At 38.8% G+C, this 15855-nt stretch overlaps 1 protein-coding gene across 1 annotated transcript in view; it reads left to right on the top strand.

Annotated features, from left to right (window-relative positions):
• Positions 1-15855, top strand: part of LOC129740561 (uncharacterized) — a 545556-nt gene that overhangs the window by 177579 nt on the left and 352122 nt on the right. The window contains exon 3 of the mRNA XM_055732267.1: positions 4155-4288. Coding sequence (XP_055588242.1) covers positions 4155-4288 — 134 coding nt within the window. The remainder of the gene's footprint in view (positions 1-4154; positions 4289-15855) is intronic.

The raw sequence follows: 15855 nt of genomic DNA, 5'->3' as shown, positions 1-15855 counted from the left end.
AATGTCACATGACGAATGATAGATTGAAAATCCTGATACACTGTTTTTAATTTTTTCTAAACATGATTTAAAAACTCATTACGATTTTGTGTAGGATGTTTTTTTTATCATTTTAATAAAATGTGATGAAAACCTTAAAAAAGAATCGAGTTCGTCAAAGTGTTCAATTATTTGAGTGTTATGAAACAGCTTAATCAATGAAATATGTATGTATGTTGAAAATTTTGCTTTATTCCAATGAACATGGAAAATAAAAGTCTGGGGAACCTTGAATTTTTGAGCGGGAAAACTAGTGAACCTACATATAAGAGAAGCGACGTCTCAAACACAAAATTCCAATCGATACAAAATAACTGTCAAAATCGATTCCAATCGATCCGAGTATTTGTCGCAGAGCTTTTACCTTTCTTATTGAAAACTCAACCAAGGAAGCTATTGTGATTGTTGTTATAGTTCAAACAGATAATTTTAAAGCTGGTCATATGAATTTATGATTAGGTGCAATTTCCAGGTGTTACTAGTTAAAAAACTAACTGATTATTAACGAAATTTAAGTCATTCATACCGTTTATCGCGATCCTTCGGGCATCGAGTTCAATGTGGTTTTGTTGGATTGAAGGAGCGTTCACTTTAGAGCTTGAACATTGAGCCAGAAATCAGTGCTGAGGATTTTTTTGTCCAAGATTTCGGCGATGTTGCCACATATTTTATTTTAAGAGGGATCAGATGTCGCTTCTCTTATATGAAGGTTCACTAGGAAAAACCGGGAATTTCACAATGAAAATATTGTGGCCACCCTGTGATATACGATGGATTGTGGGTTCAAGCCTGCCGGAGTATCTCGGCAAATTTGGAATCATGAATAGGTCACTTAGGTACCTTTTCAAGAATCTTAATTTGTTTCGAACAGTTGGAGGGGTGTAAGATGAGTCAAACCTGTCCCAAACCAATGGTAACGGATCCCTTGGCTGTACTGCGATTATTGTTGATGAGTTAAGCATGAACAATATTTGAATGTGCGATCGAGACTTCCCGTACCGACTCGGGTCGAAAGGCCTATCAGCCACTGGTGGGTTCAACTACATACATACATACATACATACATACATACATACATACATACATACATACATACATACATACATACATACATACATACATACATGTTCTACGCTCTGCGTAGATGTTCTGAAAATGATTTTGCGGCTTCCACCTTGGCACAGCACCGAAGATCTTCATCGGATTGCGGGAATTGAATCGATCGAAGAGATGGCCAACAACATCATCTCTAACTTCAGAGGCAAATCGATGCAGTCTTCCATCGCAGAGATTTGTTCTCTTTATAATTAGTTTAATTTTAGGATAGTTTTTAGTTTTAACTTTAATATATTTTTGACATTACAGGATGTTCTCCTACATTAAATACTTGATTGCGCTCAGCAAACTTAAGTCGAATAAATAAATTTTTAGTGATTAGTAAACTATAGGGCTCTGGACAGTACATTATTGAACTGAACACCTAATTTAATGTAATAATAATCTATATATATAAAACAGGGAGAGAGACAGACCATACAGAAATGTGCGAACACGCAAAACTCCTCACTGGATCATCCGATTTGCATGCGATTTTTATTGTTGTGTTCGTCTTCACGCGAAGAAAAACACAACGGAGAGATAATTTCAAAAATGTTTTTGTGGAATTTGAAAAGTAATTTTTAGTTTTTATTCGTATAAAATCAAAGTCATGGCACCCAATTTCCATTTTTTTTTTTCATTCGAATCACCCAGAGTAGGAAGGCGCCAAAAGCAATCAAGGCTTACTGATGTTCATCCATCTCTCTATAGGAAGTTTTGGCGTCCATTTTCGTTGCAAGTGTACTTTTCACGTGGCACCAGTAAAATGGATACTTGGATGTAATTGTTCACCTTCCGTATGGGGTGAAAAAATAAAGAACGCAATAAGCCGACATGGAGTATACTTATTTTCAACAATTGTCAGTTTTGCTTCAGCACCAAGGCAAATTTATCATTTTTTAAGCTAATTCACCCAAAGCTAGCCGGATTGCCCGGATTACCCGGACTTGACCAGTTAATTGATAAAACAAAATTTAAAGGTCCCGGTCAAGTCGTCCAGCCATTTGCCATTTAAAAAAAATCTCTTATTGAGTTAATTTTTTTTAAAATTTTGCGTACTAAAACGAAATTTATTGAACAACTTTTAAAATAATAGGTAATCATGCACGGTTTCTGGATGCTTAAAATTCGATTCAAAATTTCTAATGTGTTTGCATGAAAAAAAAAAAACTATTTAAGTGCTTTTCGTTTTAGTTTTTTTTTTGTTTTTAGTAGTTTCTGAATTTAGCCCAAATTTGCTTGGGATTTTGGATTGACAAGGATACGCGCGGGAAAAATTCTGATCTCTTTAATTTACTCCGTTATTTTGTTTTGTTTATTTTTCGGTTAAATGAAAGACTGTCATATTATTCAAGAGAAATAATATTCTATGTATGACTGTGGAAGTTTTTACATATCCAAAACAACTGAACATATAACAATGAAATATTCCATTACAGAATCTTCTGTTCATATTAATGGTATAACACCAAGAGAACGTCTAATTTTTATTTAATAGAATAAGACGACCATAAATTGATTTACTTGGTTTTTGTTAACGTCAAGAATGTAATGAGTTAGTTCGAGAATAGAATGATATTAACTTTGTAATTCTATGTGAATTTCATCAGAAAACAAAGGAAATGTTAGATACTATCCACTTATTCCTTTCATACTAAGGTGCTAAAAAACTGATCAAAATTAAGGATATAAATAGGGTTGACTTTGTAAAAATAAAATTCATAATTTGATCCAACACTCAGTATCAGAAATCAAGAACAGAACAGATTCAATAACATCTTCAAATACAAGAAGCTTGGAAAATAAAAATTTTAGTCTCGACGAAAATATGATTCAAGATCCAAAACAGAGAAAATGAAAAAACTGAATTAGATATGCAAAGACTTTTTTGAATTTCATTTCTGATTTGGAATTCAAGATCTCAAAGTAAAAAAAAGACTTCATAACCGTTTGATTTAAAATTGCTGTGAATAAAAATTCCATGTACATACACATATACTGAATGTTCTAATTTTCTTTGTTCAGTGCTTAAGCATCCATTTCTCGATAAATATGATAAAGTTAAAGTCGATATAAAAAAGATGATTTTAAAAATTAAGAGGATATTATCTAATACAGAGAACATATCAAATGCATGATAGATAACGAAAAACAGAATGGTATATGAAAATTTGTTGATATTTTTATATTTGCAGCATAAAAAAACGCGAAATTTCATGCCATGAAAAGTGTTATGCCATTTCTACAAATTAAGTACCTATACGATAAAGAAAATTTCAAACATGGTTTTGACGAAAAAAGGAAAGACAGTTGATCAAAACTGCTTAAAATGACGACACATTTCAACAAAACTCTTTTTGGCACTTATCTTGGGGTTAATAGAAATTGAACATATCGGTGTCAAGGATCCTCTTTAAAGGAAAAAAAAGAATGTAAAATGGAAGACAATAGATTTTTAACTTTATTCCAGAAGATATTCGCTTTCCAGTTTTGTTGGAAGTAAATCTTCTTCGGAAAATTTTGCCCCTGAAGGTAGGCACTACCTTAATATGACAGAAGTATTACGAAAATAGTCAAAAAACTGTGACAATTCACTCCGTTTGAAGGTAACAATCCAGTTTCATGAGCGTAAACAATTATTTACCTATTTTCTGCTTATTTACATGTTCATTATTTTTGCGAAATTCAAAGGCTTAACGAAGTTTGCCGGGTCAGCTAGTGTAATATAAATGTAATGATGAATTGGTACGAATAAAGACATATTAAAAAACAACGAGTACAATGCCAGGTATTAGAAGACTTGTTAGTGCCGGACCGGCATAGAATCTTGTACCGATAATTCCACCCCCAAAAAAGTTTATTATTGGAGTAGAGTCTGATTTGTGGGTGAAGAAACATACTTTTTCACAAAAGCCAAACATTTACGATCCAGGGTGAGATAATCTATTCTAGAATTTTAAATCAAGCCTCTCAAAACTTTGAACTAACCTGAAAAAATTTCTCCATTTCGATTCCAGAGCTTCCTCACTCGCAGCCGACACTTTGGACCGAGCACACAAAATACGACCCGGGAGATATCCTGCGGGCCAACTGCTCGACGCCTCCCTCGAAACCTGGAGCCACAATCACGTTTCTGCTGAACAGTATGACGGTAAGTAGCTGGCTGCATCTGTTTATCCTGTGATAATTGGGTTTGATTGCCGTTGGGTTTGAATTGGGGCATTTCAAAAACAGAGAGAAAACGTATAGTAGCTACCTTGGAGTCGAATTTGCCCAGGTGTGTCACTGGCCTGCCCATTCCGGGGAGGCCAGATTGATGGAGTTAAATTGCCCAGGAACCGAAATCTCGGCTCGCCATTTTCCCAAGAGTAATGTCCCGGGGAACTACGACCTGACGAGCGCAGTGACCGGGAGCTCGTTTGCAGTTAGCAACGCACGAGTGATTAATTAGGTAATGGCCCCACGGCTCATCAGGGCCGGTGTGACTAGTTCTGGGGAGGAGCTCCCAGGATCGGGGAACATAGTTGCTGAGCTGTTACTCTTGGGAAAATGGCGAAGAATGTAATCCATGTTGGGCCACCGGCTGCTGGTGCCTTTTGGGCTGTTGTACTTTGGAAAAGCTGTGCTGTCAGGGGTTCTCAAAACATTTTGATTTTTATATAATAATGATAATATAAATTCAGTTACGTTGCAATTCAATTTTTTTGAATCTCTTACTAATTCATTTTCTTACATTTTTTATTGATATCTTTGACTATATTGTTTTATACATGAATTTGAACTTGATCTTAAATTAAGTTATGAATTACGCTTAAAATTAAATTACATCACGAAATGAACATATAAATTTTTGTTTGGGTATATTGAAGCCGAACAAATATGAAAGCTCGTGAAAAACTTGACCTTGTAGTGGATGATTTTGACCGAATACTGTTCTGCTTTTGGTTAGCCAGAAAAGCGTCTGGTAACGTAATTGTCAAGCTGGAACGTGTAGGTTCCAAGAATGAAGCAGTGGCCAGCAATTAATAACATTCGTAATGATATCAGACGACGCAATGCGAAACGGAGTAGGAAATCTTTTCTAGACCCTCTCACTTCTTTCTATGTAAGGTGTTTCATTTAAAGGGTGATACGGTCAAAATTTGATCAAGGGAAAACGCGTGTACATAAATCGGTGAAATCGTTTATTTAAAAATCAAATTAAATTTCTTTTTAAAGTTTAATTAGTATAAAATTCAGGAAAAATATTCAGTTAGGCATCCGCTTTTCCAAATCCGAATTGCCAGGCCTTACGCTTAACCCCTGCCATCAGATTTTGTTCTGCCACCTTGTCCACCTTCTACGCCGCAGAAAGCCAGTTTGCCTTGAACTGCTGCTCGTTCTTAGCAGTTTTTTTTTTGGTCTTCTTTAGGTTCCGCTTGACAATAGCCCAGTATTTCTCAATTGGGCGGAGCTCTGGCGTGTTGGGAGGGTTCTTGTCCTTGGGAACCACCTGCACGTTGTTGGCGGCGTTTTGACCGTAATGGTAAGATGCCAAAACCGGCCAAAACAGTACGGAACAACCGTGTTTCTTCAGGAAAGGCAGCAGACGTTTTGATCAAACACTTTTTCACGTAAATTTCTTGGTTGACAGTCCCGGAAGCTGTGAAAATGCTGCTTTTCAAGCCACAGGTACAGATGGCTTGCCAAACCAGATATTTCTTCGCGAACCAGTTTCATGTGCTTGAAAATATCTGCTACCTTTCTCCTTCCTTTTTCCGTATAAAACTCCTGTCCCGGAAGCTGCTTGTAGTCGGCTTTGACGTAGGTTTCGTCGTCCATTACCACGCAGTCAAACTCCGTCAGCATCGTCGTGTACAGCCTCCGGGATCGCGCTTTGGCCGTCGTATTTTGTTTATCATCGCGATTTGGAGTCACTACCTTCTTGTAAGTCGATAGTCCGGCTCGTTTTTTGGCTCGATGCACGGTTGTAGACGATACACCCAGCTTATTTGCGGCATCTCGGAGAGAGAGGTTAGGGTTTCGCTTGAAACTATTGGCAACTCTCTTTGTCGTCTCAGCGGCTTCCGGTTTTCGATTTCCCCTCGATCCAGACTTTCTGGCTGTCGACAAACGTTCCCCAAACACTTTTATTACATTTGTAACGGTTGATTTGGCAACTTTTAGTGATTTTGACAGCTTTGCGTTCGGATAGCTCGGATTTTCGCGATGCGCGAGCAAAATTTTGATACGCTCCTCTTCTTTCTTAGACGGCATTTTGACAACTGAAGAGTAAATTCCAAAATCAAAATAGGAGCAACATTCTGCAAACACAAACACACACACACCTTCAAAATGAGAGGTGTTTAGGTTTTGTAAATGCAAAATTGAAAGAAATACGTCAAGTTGATATTGACCTAATTTTGACCGTATCACGCTTTAGAGCGGCATAATCCAGTATGATCGAGAAGAACACAGTTTTCAGACCATAAGGGTCTTGAAAACTCGAAGTATTTCGACAAAGGATTCCGAACAAAGCCGAAGCCTTCCCAGCAAACATTAAATCGCATTAGAAATAATAGCTCAAATCGTTTCCATTGTATCGCAATTCCTACCAAATAACAAAATAACGATCGTAAAAATGGTAACTTTAAGTCGGAATAAATTGGATATGATAAAAAGTCCGTCATGTTTGCAAATTTGTTCTGCCGCGCCGGATTCAAGTGAGAAAACAACCTTGTTGTTTTCTCAGCGATTAGCAGTGCAACCAGATTGCTAAAAATCAGAAGAAATCGTCATCATGTTCTCTGTACAACCAGCAGTGCATCCAGATATCCAGATGGCCAAAATTCAAATTGGAATGGAGTTATATTGACCACTGAGAGAACTGGAAAATATGGTCGCTGGCAATGATTTGAGGGCTGTGAGAGCAAAATCTTCCGCTCTTTTGCATTCTTCCCATAGGTACGGATAAGGTGTCGGATAACGGCCAATTGGTGTGGCTTTAGTCGCTTTAAAAGAAATGAAATTTATGTATGTCCATATATTGCCTCCACTTTGGTAGGTGAATGCTGTTTTTTCAACTTTCATACGATCATTTTTTAATGTATATCGAACGAATATCAAAATAGTATAAGAATTCAGCTACAAATATGTTTGCTGGGTTTGTCAAACGCAACTGGAGCTCTGGCTCTGAAAAAGCTTGTAAATTAACATTTTTCGGCGCTCACTTTTGTGTGTATGGATAGAACCGAGGCTTTTATCATTCGACACGAGTGTGTACGCGGGCCAGTCAGTCAGTGAGCGAGTGTGAACGGGAAAGCGGGCCAAGCGGGACATTGCGTAGTTTCCCCGGCTGGGGCAGTAAAGTGAACTGACGGCGTCGCTTCGGCAGGCTTGGCCAGTCTGCACATTTGGCGACCGTGACAGGTAATTTCTCGTAAACTTGATTATGCGAGAAATTATAATAGAGCCGAATCAGGAAAAGTAAACAAAAGCGATCAACGATTCACGTTGAACAAATTTCGAGCACTGTTGCTTAAAAATCAGACACTTTCTGAATTACCCATTGCGAAATAACTGAAAAATGGGTAGTTTGTAGTTTATTAAAAAAAAAAGTAACACATTCGGATGATTTTCAGAAGCTATTTCGTGCAAAGTGAAAAATAGAAAACATTGTGCATTATGTGATAGATAACAAGTGTTTTTGCAAATGAGCAAAAAGTGTTTTATGAAAAAGTTCCGAAATAAGAATGATAATGAAATAGTAAGCGAGTCGTAAGGACAGCATGGTTATGTCCAGAATTTCAAGTGGGTTGAGAGGACAGTTTGAAATTGGCAGGCGAGTTGAGAGGACAGCCTTGAAATACATTTAAATATAGCACCAATAAGCGAGTTGAGAGGACAGCTTGGTGATCAAGTGGGTTGAGAGGACAGCTTGAAATAAAAAAAAACACCAATTAGCGAGTTGAGAGGACAGCTTGGTGATCAAGCGGGTTGAGAGGACTGCTTGAAATAAATAAATAAAAAACACCAATAAGCGAGTTGAGAGGACAGCTTGGTGAACAAGCGGGTTGAGAGGACTGCTTGAAATAAATTAAAAAAACACCAATAAGCGAGTTCAGAGGGTTGAGAGGACAGCTTGAAATAATTTAAAAATAACACCAATAAGCGATTAGAGAGGACAGCTTGGAAGTCATACGGGTTGAGAGGCAGCTTGAAATAAATTGAAAACACCAATAAGCGAGTTGAGAGGACAGCCTAAACGTATTGATAAAATAAAGATCAAACGTGTTGAGAGGATAGCTTGAAATATGTTAAAAAAGATAACACCAATAAGCGAGTTGATAGGACAACTAGGTGATCAAGCGGGTAGAGAGGACACCAATAAATGGGTTGAAAGGACAGCTTGAAAGAACTAAAAAAAATCATCTTAAAATGATTTGTGAGGAAAATTTGAAGAAAAAACTCGTGAAATTATTTCAGAGGAAATCTAGGAGCGGATGGAAACTCAAGGGAATTGTGTTTATTTTGAAACAAGGCAAAAAACTATCAAAAAGAGTTGAGGAGACAGCTTCGGATGGATGTGTATAATGATGCAAGTCGAGAAAATTACTTGGATACAATGTTTTGAATTCCAATTGAATTGAAAGGACAATTTGAAAATTTAAAATAAAAAAGAGAGGATTGCAGCAGTGTGACGAATTTAAGTCAAATGAATTGTTAAAATAGCTTGGAAGCTTCATAGAACAACTTGAAATTGAAAAGCAAGTTAAGAATGTTATTTAAGATGATCAATACAATATGTCTTAAAAGCGAGTCAAGTTATTATTCATGCGAAAAAAGTGAGAATGCTTGAATATCAAATAACATAAGCTAAATTTTAAAAAATTGGAAGAAGGAGCCGCAGATATTCGTTGATAATTTTTCCCTCTCGGAGTTTCTTGAACATGCGGTTAAAAAAAATCAAGTGAAAAAAAAATCAAGTTTCTCAAGAACAGTTTTTCAAAAAAAAATTCTTGCTCATCTTTCTTGTGCTTCAAGGTTCTTTATGGTCCTGTTGTTGTATATCGAAGAACTTTTTTTTAGTAATATTTTTTTTTACATTTTGATAGGACAGGAGGGGGATGTGTGTATGGATATAACCGAGACTTGATCATTCGACACGAGCGTGTACGCGGGCCAGTCAGTCAGTGAGCGAGTGTGAGCGGGAAAGCGAGCCAAGCGGGACATTGCGTAGTTTCCCCGGCTGGGGCAGTAAAGTGGACCGACGGCGTCGCTTCGGCAGGCTTGGCCAGTCTGCACAACTTTCATTCCATTTGTTCCACACCAGAGCAGTCATTTTTCGATATCCTCCTTGAAACGTTACGCAATCCACTATTGAGTCATTGATGACTTGAGAAAAATTGTCAAGTTATTTATAAAAAGCACGAAGATTAGCGGTCCTAAGTGACTTCCTTGTGGGATTCCAGAAAGCATATCGAAAGAATGTTCCCTATGGATGTTTATGAAGCATCGACGCGCAGGCACCGAATGCCCAGACGGATCACAAGCCGTTGAATCCGTACAACTACAATTCGCCCAGAATCATCGTAAACCATTGTGCTTCATCAAGAAAAAAAATCACGTGATAATTAACATGCCAAATAAAAACTGTCTCGATTGAATCATTTAATAGTATTTGATATTCAATCTATAATATTTTCACTTTGCTCTTTGCCTTTAATATGAAATTGTTTATTTTAATGTACTGCATTAAAGATCAATTTTGGACAGACAATTTGCTGTTGATTGATTTTGATTAAAAAAAATACAACTCTATCTTCTGTTATGTCGTTTTGAGTTGGGAACCAAATGATTTTGGGATACATTTTGAAATTTATCTGGCTTCGTGACAGTGTAGAGATCTAAATTTTCGTAATAAACAATTTGATGAGTTCTGTATTATTCGTGATGAGCTGGATGGTTAAATGAAAAATAAATAGTTGTTGAGTACTAAGTAAAAACGCAGGGTTCAGTGGTGGAATAGAGTTATATTTATACAAGTTTATTCGTCAAGTACATAAACAACTATCCATTACATTAGCGATAGCTATTTGTCACTTTCCACATCTCATATTCCATAGCCGGAAAAGTACTCGTTTCTCACTTTGATACTCTTACCCAGAATATCTGGCAACACTGTTGTGTTATCACGAACCCAATTTGAATAGTTTCGCTTAACCGTGTGATGATGTAAACATTTGTACCGCGTTTATCATCATCAACTGTCTTCAGCCATCATTCATCTATTGTTCTCGATTGCGAATTGGACATAGCAAGAGGAACCAAAACAAACAATGTTTTGGTTCTGCTCGTGGTAGCAAACATCGTTTGCTGCTGTTCCGGATGCCGTTAGGAAACCGTAAGTATCAACACCTGAACAGCTTCACGTGCCTCGTTCTTGATAAAGCTTTCGTGAACGCATCAGCTGGCTGATCCTCAGTAGAGATGTGCCTCAAAGAAAGCTGATCGCTTATTACGATCTCCCTGATGAATGAATACTTCACGTCCAGATGCTTCATCCGCTGATGGGTCCGCGCCTCTTCGGGGTACTGGATGCAAAGAATGTTATCCTCCATTAACGTGAAAGGAGTGCTAACCACACCCAATTCACACAAGAAGTTTTTTAACCACAAACCTTCCTTGACTGCATGACAAAGGGCTCTGTCGCCGATAGACTGACCGTCTGCTGACGTTTCGTTGACACCGAAACTAGATTCCCGAAGATCATGTGAACGTAGCCTTATACAGATCTTCGATCATCGGAGTCGTTGGTAAAATCTGCATCAGCATATCCGATGAGTGGTTCCGATTTCGCGTTTCTGCGAAATACCAACGCCGTATCGGTCGTACCTCTAAGGTATCGCAGAATACACTCCAGGCCTTGTCAATGCCTATCCGCCGGGCTGACCTGATATTTGCTCAGTGCGATAACCGCAGCACATAAATATATCTGGTCTCGAAGATGTTGCCAGATATGGTAGACGTTGGATCATTTTTTTGAACGGTTGTTCGGTGATCACTTCACCATCGTTCAGCTTCGTCCAGCGAACGTTTGTGTCAAGCGGTGCACTTACGCAATCGTTGCATAACCTTCTCGACGTATCCTGATTGCGAAATCTCCGGCAATCAGGATATCATCCACATACAATATAAGGGTAAGTCCTTTCTTGCAGGACCGATAAACGCAGCAGTCACTCTTCAATGGATAGAAACCTGGTCTTAGGGAACACCATTACGCGACCAATCGAGCCTTGACCATCGTCCTTCACGGTGAACACCCATTGGACAGAATGGGTTTCCTGTGAGCCGTGGGCAAGCTAATCGCTTCTCAAGTCTTGTTTTCCTTCAGAGCTGCCATCTCCTCGTCGATGGCAGCCTTCCAGGAATCCTAGTCGTCTCAGGGCTGTTTCAGGGGTGACGGAATCTTGGTCGTCATCATCATTGTCCGGAAATTCCGCGCTATTCTCGTAGTCGGTCTCGCCATGACCGTCAACAACCTGTGAACCACAGTGTGATCGGGATCAGCAGGCACATCGGCTAACCGCTCAGATGATTTTTTTGTTGTTGGTACATCGGCTAACCGCTCAAGTGTGATGGCCTCTGGTAAGTCTTCGACAGGCTTCTCAATGCCCTACTCTGGCACAGCACCGCCTAGCACTGGCTTTAAAACGCTAAACGCTTATTTGCGTAACCCACGAATACCAGACGAATACCAGAAATGAGCAGGTTGCTTAGCTTTGGCCTCCGACCGTACCACATCTCGAAAACAGTCTTGTAGACCACAGGACCTCTTGTTGGTGATCTGTTTGTGAGGTATGCAGCGAACACAACAGCTTTACCATACCATACCATACCATATCTTCTCGACAATCCGCTATTATGGATCGTCGCTTTGGCCTCCTCCATCCATTCACTCGCTCGCTGACGCCGTTCTGCTCCGGAGTATACGAGACTGTGAATATCATCTTAACTCCTTTTTCAAAACAATGACCTAGGCAGCTCGACGCTGTGAAAACTGTTGGCTGATTGTCTACTTGGCACACAGCTTTCGCAGACAGCTTGATTCTCCACCTTGACTGGTATAAGGCAGATACTATATTGTTACGGACCATTCGTTGCAACGCTCCAACGCCAAGATGTCCGAGCCGCATATGCCATTGTTAAGGCTCCAAAACAAATCCAAGCAGTACAAGTCGTTTAAGAGTTTTTCTTGAGCGAAAACCTTCCCTGAAAACTCATACTTGATTTGCTTCTCATGAAAAGTAACTCTTTCTCCGTTCTCGGTGCTGTATCTGATTGGAAGAAGGTTTACGTCGAGCTCTGGAATCACAAGTTCACATGTACACTATACATAATTGGAACAATGGTTATAACACTGCTCAGATGCATTGTTCCAATTCGCCAGTCTTAGCTGTGTTGATGACATATGGCTCCACAAGAGTCTTGACATCAACCAACAGCCTCTGATCTCGCACCGTGTGTCGATTGGCACCAGAATCGATGACAAATCAAACCTTACGTTGATTCTGGTGGCTGATAACCTCAGCTTGCGAGCGATGAGGCTGTTTTCTGGTAACCCCAGAAGAACAACCTCTTTTAGCCATTAGCTCCGTTTCTCGATGATTCCTAGAAACCATAAAATTCAGCAGCATGGATTGGTTGAAGTCGCTGGCAACGACTTGCTAACCGCAAGTTCGAAATATGAGAGTACCCCTCTCGAACAAGGTCGAAAATTTCCATTCCAGACGTATCTGGGCCCAGAACCTGTTGAAAATGCAGGTTTCGGTAGTGAAATAGAGTTATCTTTATTCAGATTTGTTCGTCAAGTCCTTAAAAAATAAACATTTACATTAGCGATAGCTATTTGGTACTTTCCACTTCTCATATTGTTGACATTTGAAGAGAAACGTCAGTTGATCCGCCACTGAACTGTATTTCACAGCGGAGCGTCGGAAGCAATCTCTTACTCACTTTAAATCTTACTTACGGTTTTGCTCTCTTACTTTCTCACACTCATACTCTCTTACTCTCTAATTCTCTGGCTCTCTTCCTTTCTTATTCTTTTAATCTATTTCCTCTCACTCATTTATTCTCTTACTTCCTTGCTCTCCTATTTTATTACTTTCTTACTCTTTTCTTCTCTTACTCTCTTATTACTCTTTTCTGTTCTCTTACTCACCTACTCTCTTACTCTCTCACTCTTTTACTCTCTTACTCTCTTACTCTCTTACTCTCTTACTCTCTTACTCTCTTACTTTCTTACTCCATTACTCTCTAAATCTCATACTCTCTTACTCCCTTACTCCCTCACTCTCTTACTCTTTTACTCTCTAACTCTCTTACTCTCTTACTCTCTTACTTTCTTACTCCATTACTCTCTATATCTCATACTCTCTTACTCCCTTACTCCCTCACTCTCTTACTCTTTTACTCTCTAACTCTCTTACTCTCCTACTCTCTTACTGTCTTACACTCTTACTCTCTTTCTCTTTAACTCTCCTAATCTCTAACTCTCTTACTCTCTTACTCTTTTACTCTCTTACTTTTTTACTCTCTTACTCTTTTACTCTCTTACTCTTTTACTCTCTTACTCTCTTACTCTATTACACTCTTACTCTCTCATTCTCTTACTCTCTTAATCTCTTACTCTTTTACTTTCTTACTCTCTTATTCACTGACTCTCTTACTTTTTTGCTCTTATAATCCCTTTCTCTCTTACTCATTTACTTTCTAACTACCTTGCACTCTTATATTATTACTTACTTACTCTCTAACTCTTTGACTCTCTTTATCTCAGACTCTTACTTTCTTACTAAGAAAGAGATTAACTCTTACTCTCTTACTCTCTTACTCATTTACTCTCTAACTCTCTTACCCTCTTACTCTGTTACACTTTACTCTCTTTCTCTCTTTCTCTCTTACGCTTTTACTCTCTTAATATCATGCTATCTTACTATCTTACTCTCATACTCTCTTGCTCTCTTACTTCTTTACTTTCTAAATTTCTTACTCTCCTTTTCTTTGGCTTTCTTAGTTTCTTGTTCTTTTAATCTCTTATTCTCTTACTCATTTACTCTCTAACTTCCTTGATCTCTTCGTTTTTCATTTTCCTGCTCTCTTTCTCTCTTACTCTCCTACTTTCTTAAGTTTAAGTTTATTATTTGAAATTACGGTAGCCTCAAAGTTACATATAACTGTTGTACAAGGTCAAGGATAGTACTTACTTTCTTACTCTCTTACTCTCAAACTTGTGACGTTTTGGTGTGGCACAAAAAGGGGTCAAAATCAAAAATAAACATAGTCCAAAATGTTGGCTTAAGCACCAAACTTTCAAAAGAAAATTCGCCAACACTCGCCTTATTTTGCCCGGAAGCTAGCGGGAAGTCGTGGTTCGATGCCAGAAGATGATCATAAGTTCAGATTTGTTTCAACACCCTTTTAATTAACACTTATACAATTGTTGTTTCTTACAAAGCAAAGTTTGTCGAAAGGCCAAGTAAATATAAAAAAAACTAACACACTCGCGTGAGCGCTCACGGTCAGCCTATGGTCCAAAAGGATCGGCATCCGTCAGCTGAACCGGTTTCGTGGGGTAGCACAAAAAGGGCCGATGAAATTCTGGGTGAAAACCACATCATCATAACACTTTCGTCCGGAATAAAGGCTTTACTTACTCGGCCCGCGTCGGTAAGACATTCGTCCAGCTGGTGGAATTGATCGCACCTTCGGATCTCTTTCTCAAAACGTTTTGTGGCATTGACGGGCTATTGTGGGTGGATCGTGCCTCGATCGACACCCCGATCGCTCCCACGCTCTTCCTTCCCGTGGCTCGCCCATCTCTCAGCAGCTCGATGATCTCCATGAGTGCAACGATAGCACAAAACTGTCGATCGTGAAGATCGAACGACGACGAAAGCACACGATCACTTCGGTCATACTATCGACCGCACGGGAGAAGGCCCAAGTACAAAGTAAAGTCGCCGCTGGCCGTCGTCGCTCTTTTATAAGTTCGCAACTCATCCATTTTGATCGGTGTTTCTGCTTATACTCAGGTAGTTTTGTGGCTGACGCTCGAGGTTTTCTGTCGGGTGTTTTGAGTGCAATTTTTCGCTTACAGGGTGTCCAAAAAAACCTGAACCTATGGCAAAATGTTACAAACTCTCTTACTCTTTTTCTCTCTAACTCTCTTACTCTCTCACTCTCATACTATCTTACTCTCTTGCTTTCTAAATCTCTTACTCTCTGACTATCTTACTATCTAATTCTCTAACTCTCTTACTTTCTGACTCTTTCTCTGTTACTCATTTACTCTCAAACTTTCTTGCTCTCTTACTGAATTACTTTCTTACTCTCTTACTCGCTCACTCTCTTACTCTGTTACTATCTAACTCTCCTACACTCTTACTTTCTTACTCTTTTACTCTCTTTATCTCTAACTTTCTTACTCTCTTATTATCTGACTCTCTTACTTTCTTACTGTTTTAATTTCTTACTCTCATTCTCATTTTCTTTCAAACTTCCTTGCTCTCTCACTTTGTTACTTTCTTACTCTCCTACTTTCTTTCTTTCTAACTCTTTCACTCTCTTATTTCCTGGCTCTCTTACTTTCTTGCTCTTTTTATCTCCTACTCTCTTACGTTCTCACTCTCTAACTTCCTTGGTCTTTTACTTTGTTACTCTCTCACTCTCTAACTT

Source organism: Uranotaenia lowii, chromosome 1 (genome assembly GCF_029784155.1).
Source record: "Uranotaenia lowii strain MFRU-FL chromosome 1, ASM2978415v1, whole genome shotgun sequence".
Taxonomy (NCBI): Eukaryota; Metazoa; Arthropoda; class Insecta; order Diptera; family Culicidae; genus Uranotaenia; species Uranotaenia lowii.
The sequence above is the reverse complement of the archived record's forward strand: the minus strand, read 5'-3'. Positions and strand labels throughout refer to the sequence as shown.